At 43.6% G+C, this 6,899-nt stretch overlaps 3 protein-coding genes across 3 annotated transcripts; 1 reads left to right on the forward strand and 2 right to left on the reverse strand.

Annotated features, from left to right (window-relative positions):
- The first annotated feature begins 300 nt into the window (after positions 1 to 300).
- Positions 301 to 970, forward strand: LOC6558307. The gene is made up of 2 exons (XM_001984578.1): positions 301 to 767; positions 829 to 970. Exons 1-2 carry the CDS (start codon positions 301 to 303, stop codon positions 968 to 970), a joined length of 609 nt encoding a protein of 202 aa, XP_001984614.1.
- A 1,160-nt stretch (positions 971 to 2,130) lies between these two features.
- LOC6558704 lies at positions 2,131 to 4,023 on the reverse strand. Its single transcript, XM_001984577.3, has 4 exons — positions 4,017 to 4,023; positions 3,908 to 3,943; positions 2,387 to 2,942; positions 2,131 to 2,309 (listed from the first exon to the last, which is right to left on the reverse strand). Exons 3-4 carry the CDS (start codon positions 2,908 to 2,910, stop codon positions 2,168 to 2,170), a joined length of 666 nt encoding a protein of 221 aa, XP_001984613.1. The 5' UTR covers positions 2,911 to 2,942; positions 3,908 to 3,943; positions 4,017 to 4,023; the 3' UTR covers positions 2,131 to 2,167.
- A 1,867-nt stretch (positions 4,024 to 5,890) lies between these two features.
- Positions 5,891 to 6,589, reverse strand: LOC6557783 (proteasome subunit beta type-4). The gene has a single exon (XM_001984576.2). The coding sequence runs from the start codon at positions 6,578 to 6,580 to the stop codon at positions 5,939 to 5,941; it is 642 nt and encodes a 213-aa protein (XP_001984612.1). The 5' UTR covers positions 6,581 to 6,589; the 3' UTR covers positions 5,891 to 5,938.
- Between the last annotated feature and the right edge of the window lie 310 nt (positions 6,590 to 6,899).

A 6,899-nucleotide genomic window follows, 5' to 3' on the forward strand; every position in this document is an offset into this window, starting at 1 on the left:
TAGCACTGAGCAGACAATACAATTTTGTGATAATAGCAAGGAAAACAAGAAATAAGTTGTGTAAACAATTAATTTGTAATTTGTTAACTGGTCCAATAATAATTGCTCATCTCCATTTGATGACTTTATAACCCAATTTTACTGCTAATTAGCTGCGCAAATATTTAGTTCGCTTCTGCACGAACCGAATTTCAAAATATGATCATTCTTTGAGAGTTCTTTGCACCTTTTGGACGCGTTCCTTAAGAAATTGTAATGTATACTAAAACCCACTTGCTGCTGCTTGCTGGCCTGGTTCACATGTTGCACGCCTCCTATGAGGTGTTGGAGCCAACAAAGAATCTTACGGCTTATTTACACACCCGTCAGAAGCGCTATCAGTTGGTCTACCAGAATGGAGCAACTATTCGCTTGGTAATTGGCTGTGTGATGACTGTTCAGCTGATGGATCCGGTTGTGTGGCGCAGCCTGGTAAACTTCTATGTGCTACACTTTGGGGCATATTCAATGCCAGCCACACCACTCTATCCCTGGGATAAATGGGAGTCCATATTCGCCAGATCACTGAACGAAAAGATACGACAGCTGGACGCATCGCATGAGGATGACACACGCCTGTTTGCCTACACCGGACTGGAGCTGTACATGGACAATGAGAGCGGCGTTCCGGGACGAGGTCGCCACTGTTTGCTGCGTGCCATGTGCGAGAATGCGCAAGTGCATCGTCATGTGGGCATCATGTCCGAGCTGCTCAACGTGCTCCTCACGTAAGTGGCAAAGTTTACTTTGCATCCAGCATGTATCTATTCGCATCTTGATCTATTTCAGACCGGGAAAAGCGAGACTCGATCAGATTTATAGGGAAGCTCACGCTGCGGGCTTGGCTGGCGTGGATTGCTTGCAGCAGTTTTATGGCTGTCCTCGGGGCGAGAGTGTCCTCGATGCTCTGGCTGTGGATGTAAACTACTAAAATGCAACGCCACAATTAAATTGGTTTAATGAAAATAAATATTTTATTACCGTAAATAGAATTTAGCAAATAGTGTAGCAAAAGCGCTTTAAAACTCTACACGGAGTTTTCAAAGTTTTAACGTTATTACGAACTGAGCAGCGTTTGGTTGTCTTTAAGTGTTGCCGCCTTCCCCAAAAAATCACCGTTACATTAATGGCTTGTGGCTTTGGCTTCCAGAGCGAGCAAGCGACCGCCATTTTGTCAACAATGGCGTCAATTAAATGGAAATGCAGCTGCACCATCAGCAGCAACAACAAGGACAACAACAACGACGACGATGGCGAAAACAGCAACGACAACAGAAAGACAATAAATGCGTCTTAAGTGGCACATTAGGCTTGCCAGGTGGCTACACACGGCTGCCACTCGCTGCACCGGGTGCTCTTTCTAAAACAGCAGCGGCAGCAGCAGTAGCAGCAGCAGCAGCAGCGGCATCGTGCATATTTTAACACTGCACACAGCACTGGCACTGGATTGTGCATCAGACACCCTATTTTGCTATCGCTCGTCGTTTTGTATGCACAGCTAATTCAAATGCGATTATGACAACGCTGCGCTGAATGGGTAGGGTATGGGGAGGTATGCATGCAAAGTGAGAGACTGTTGGGGGAGTGGGTGGGGGCGGTGCCGTTGAGCAACTTTGCGGTATTTGAGTTTCTCTTGTTGGCGCAGTGGAGCAAGTAGCAATCCAGTGGCTGCCACGCTCATGCGGGCAATGTTCATAGAAAATACAAGTCTTAAGCAGATAAAGGCATTAATACAAAAATATTCCAATGTTATTGTTAGATTCACCGCTATTTTTAAGAACAATGCAATCGAAAGGCAAGCAAAATAAATAAATCAAGCACAATTCGTGTATTGCCTTTCCTGATAACTAGTTGCGTGTAAGCCGTAAATGGTTGTTTAGTTGTTGGATTGTGTGCAGCCGTCCTTAAAGACGCTTCCTGCCACGTTCATTGTAGATGTAAATGTGTATATATATCTTTGCTCACTGCGTACTCCTTTGACAGACTCGTAAGTTATGCAACAGCCGCAGCAACCACAACAGAAACCACAACAACAACAACAGGCATTAGACATGCACTTTGATTTGGCGAAAACTTTATTGTTGTGGCCAATGCATCGATCCATAACGTAAATACAATCAATCAAATTTCAGTTGCGCTCCAAAATCAACAGCCCGTCCAGGAAGTTGAGGCCACGTGGACAGACCCTGTAGATGGCCAGGCAATTAGCACCAGCTTGGCCAGCAGCAAAGGCATCGTGATACGAGTTATCTAAATCCGCTTTTCCCGGACTACAAAGAGTTCAAGAATGCTGAGATGCAGAATGCTCCACATGGTTGGTTGGATAGTTAAAATGTTGTTTGCTTACCTCAACACAATGTTGAATATTTCGGAGAAGACGCCAACATGCTGATGCACCTGGGCATTTTCGCATATGGAGCGCAGCAGGCATTGTCTGCCCACAATCATATTATTGTTCCGTCTGCCCATATACTCCTCGAGCGCCGTGTATACCAGGAGTCGTGCATCGTCCGCATATCGAACATCTCCGCTTGCCGTCTGCCTCTCAATGTGGCGCCTCATTTGCTGCAGAGATCTGGCAAATGTGGTCTCCCACTTGTCCCAGGGCCAAATGGGCGTTGTTGGCAAGCTGTAGGTGCCACCCTGCAAGTTGAAGGAGAGCACCGCAGAGCGAAAGGTTACATGATCGCCCAAAGGGATGGGCAACGATGGTCCAATGCTGAACTTCATAGATCCGCTGTTCTGATAAATGAGTCCACGCCGCTGGCGATGCGACAGAAAAGCGGTTAAATTGTGCGCGTCGCAGACGCAGTAACTGGAGCCCAAGGCCAGCAATGTAAAGCCAATGATTATTCCTCTTGTCCCACACATATCTCCAGCACGTTTGAAAACTAACTGTGCGCCTATATGCATAAGTATATATATAAATGGTAGGCTTTACCAGCAGCGCTCTAAGTGAGACATCAATGATGACAAGTGGAAATTTCAGACTCCCCAATATTTGGCCTGGCAATTAGCATTGGGCAATTGTGTAGCTGGTGTCGAGTCGCTTTACCATAGAAAACTCCAAATTCAATTTTTGGATTTGCTTTTCTATTTGCACACGTGAGACCAGCTCGACAACAATTGAGACTGTCCAAGTGGTCTCTAATTCTAATTCTAATTCTTTTGCGTGACACGGACAGTTAGGCGTTGATGGCCTGGTCAAGATTAGGAGCCTGGCTGGCAGGCCTTGTAACTCAAGTAAAATGGTGACCACTTAAAAGCCCATTAAGAAAACACACAATGAAAAACGAAAAATGTTTCGCAAATTATTTATCCAAATAAACATGAGAGAGCTGGCCAGATGGAAAGATGGGAACATCACAGCGACGATAGTGTGGGTAAGGAAACAGTTTTGCTGCAGATAATATCCTTTTAGGTTGTTTGTGATTTGTCGACGTGGCCGGAAATGAAAAGCAAACAGCATCAGCATCAGCATCAACAGCAGCAGCAGCAAAAGCAGCGTCAGGCAGCATACAAATAAATTTGCTTAAATAACAACAGGCGAGAAAAATTATGTAGTCCATATCGACGCACAGATACTCTACAAAATCAGAAACTTTGAAATCTAAACAATTTTTTTACATACGCAGATATATGTGGGTTTATCTGAAGTGAGGTTATTTCAGGAGTAAATTGACCCAGCTACACACACACAAATAGAGTGTTAGACACTCTGCACTGTAAGCAACTTGACATGCCTGAGAAAAACTCAACGCTGTTGACGACGCAGTCTGTCTTGCCTCTTCACTCCCCTCAGTACAATAGCCTCTGCCAAGGCCCTTTCCACAATACATATATATACCTTGATCACACATTCACTCACCATGTTGTTCATTTCCGCTTGGGGAACCGCAAGAAACTTACATGAAACGCAAACGCAACGCAAATAAATTTGTGTTGACAATTTGAATGATTTATTTATGGGTGCGTACCCAAAATCGTCATCTACTCGGCCAACATCACCCACAAAATAAACAAAACACCATCCACAAAAAAGTTACATATACAAAATGAAAAGACCCGAAATCTAAAATTATTTAGAGTAGTGTGAACGGATAGATAGATGTGTAAAACTTGAAGTGAACTAGAGAAGAAGCATGTGAATAATTTGGAAAATGATAAAATTGAATTCGTGGTTATTTTTGTGTGAAGTTCCTTCTGGGAGATTAGTTTAATTTGGATTTTGCTCAGGCATTGAGGTTTTTCGAGTGACAACTCTGATTTATTTAGAAGTTAACGTGTGTGCCACAAAGTTGCTCTATTACCTTTCATTTCGCATCATCAAACTAATATAAAATGAACCCCGAAAAGAAGAGATGTGGCTGATATTGGTCATATCTGGATCACAACAGTTTTTTTTTTTTTGGTTGCGTATTTTATTCTGTGGCAAAACACTCAATTATGTGTTGCAGCAATTAGGCAATGGGGGCGATGGACGATGGCAGGCAAAGCTTTAAACATTTCTCAAACTGTCACAAAGCGACGCTTCTCGAAAATTGAACCACCCAAAAGTGACCCAAAAGTGGAGAGATCTCCCCAGCGAATCGCCGAGTCTGGGCAACTGTGACACACCAACTCTATATAATATTTATTATGTTAGCATAATAAATTGCAACATGGGGCAGATTCATTTTCGCACTTGCGGACATTTTTCATTTTGTTACCCGGGCAGCAGCTGCTTGGACGTCTGTCTATGTGTCGCAGTAAGGGACGGGATGGGACGGAACAGGAAGGGTGCCATGGGCAAGGGACTAAAAGTTAGGCAGCTGATAGGTGGCAAAAGAGTGTGAAAGTCGCAGTGGCGCCACGTTCATGTCGCCAAACGTTCACCCCTTTGTCGAGGATGAAGAATGATGAAGAACAACAAAAATAAAACTTGTTGCCTGCTCGCAACTGCATTGCAACTTCGTGGGCAACTTGCCATGTGCGCATTTTAAAAAGGAAATTTAATAAACCTTGTCCTATTTCATGCTCATTAGTGTCATGATAAATTTTAGCGCAACTTCGCACAGGTAGTTGTCGACCAACCAACCAGCGACTACGGCTCGGGCTTCTATGTGTTTGGTGGGTGGGTAATGCTGGGTGTGCATGTAAATGTGGCCGGGGTCGAGAGTTCAAAAAGGCCGCTGGCGCTTAACTGTTGCATTCCATGGCCATAAATTAGAAAAGTTACCCGACGTGGGACAAGTTGCTTTGATTTGCAAGTTTTCCAACATTTTATAGCCGTTTAATGTGCTGACATGTCGACAATTACAAGGCAAATTGTGTGCTCTGGGTTGATGAGGGGTGTGCGGAGGGGTGCGAGCGGGGGGTGGGGGGAGAGAGATGTGTAACAGGAGATAGCTGAGTTCATATAGCGCACATAAATTCAACCAATAATCTCATTGTTTTCACATGCAGTTCATTGGGCGGCTTTTAGTCGCGAGATACTCGCCTGCAACACTTTTTCCTTGTTGTTGTTCCTTGAATGATGTTTTTGTTGCTTCTGTTGCTGTTGCAAATAAAGTTTTGCAGACAGTATGTCGTCTATATGTCTGTCTGTCAGTATTTTGGTTTGCTTCCAGCTGCCAACTTATGTTGCTACTTTTATGGTTGATGTTATTACTTTTTCCCACGCGCTATCTCTTTTCATTTGCCACTCATTCCATCATACTCACTCTTTCCCTCTCTCGTTAACAGCTGGTGCATATGCTGCAAAAAAGGCATAAGTTTTGCAACTTTCCAATAGTTGCAGCTGAAATACACTTCTTTCTCGACACATCTTGTTAAAATGAAAGTTAGAAAAAATAGAGAAATTGACATGTACTGAAGCTTTAAATGCAATACTCTATATTAATAAATATATATTCTAAGGCTAGTAGCCCATAATTAATGGAGCAAAGCTCCAGTTCTCTTCGACTTTAAATGGACCATTTATGCGGCAACCGTCGGCATTGCAATCGCCCACCGTGTACAATGGAATGCTGTGCGTATCGCGGTAGTAAAGTGCCTGCATGCAACTGCGAATCAAGTCAATTGCTTCTGCGAATGTGAAATCGCGATCTCTTGGCTTACTTTCGCAGACGAGCGGCACACAATATTGATTTGCGAAACAGGTGGCTAGCACATAATCTTCGTAAATGCCTCCACGCATATCCACATTAGCCAAATAGGGCAGGCCGCATTCATCGATGCCAGCGATAATGACATCAATGTTGAGCGGATTCTCGCACAGGCGACGATTGTAGAGAACGCGTGTCATCCAGGTGGCCAATGAGTTCGGTTTTGTAGAGCAGTTTTGGTATTGATCCTCGATGATCTTCTGATCGATGCTACGCATTATGCACTGCACATCAGCGAAATCTCCGCTGCCACCAAGCAGAATTCGATTGTTGATCTTGAAAATGCGATCAACGTTTTGATAACGCGCCATGGAGCCATAGGTGATGAGTGTATCTGCAGCGATTAAGACTCCGGCATTGTATCTAATGCCCAGCACAGACGAGCCAGTTGTCATTTTAGTAAAATAAATTTGATACTTACACAAAGCAACAATAGCTGTAGAATGACAGGCATAAATAAAATGAAGTATTTCGCAAATTACAAATATTTTTGATACGACTATTCAGCTTGTATACAATTAAGCATGTATACGTCTAGTTGGCCATAATACAGAGTATATCGCATGTCTGTTTTGCTGTTGCTTTTGCTATTATTGCTAGTTGCCTTTGTGGCAGCTGCTGTGGCTCTTGCACTTCAGACATCGTCGCTGGTGACGACATTTAAAGCGCCATGAATATGCAAAACTTGTACACTCAGTTTTTATGCACAAATAT

The sequence above is a fragment of the Drosophila grimshawi genome, unplaced genomic scaffold, assembly GCF_018153295.1.
Source record: "Drosophila grimshawi isolate 15287-2541.00 unplaced genomic scaffold, ASM1815329v1 contig_44, whole genome shotgun sequence".
NCBI lineage: Eukaryota > Metazoa > Arthropoda > Insecta > Diptera > Drosophilidae > Drosophila > Drosophila grimshawi.

Coding starts and splice junctions, on each gene's coding strand:
- LOC6558307 (XM_001984578.1), top strand. CDS start 301: ATGTTGCACGCCTCCTATGAGGTGTTGGAGCCAACAAAGAATCTTACG. Junction 768..828: donor CTGCTCAACGTGCTCCTCAC/GTAAGTGGCAAA, acceptor GATCTATTTCAG/ACCGGGAAAAGCGAGACTCG.
- LOC6558704 (XM_001984577.3), bottom strand. CDS start 2,910: ATGTGTGGGACAAGAGGAATAATCATTGGCTTTACATTGCTGGCCTTG. Junction 2,310..2,386: donor ATATTCAACATTGTGTTGAG/GTAAGCAAACAA, acceptor AACTCTTTGTAG/TCCGGGAAAAGCGGATTTAG.
- LOC6557783 (XM_001984576.2), bottom strand. CDS start 6,580: ATGACAACTGGCTCGTCTGTGCTGGGCATTAGATACAATGCCGGAGTC.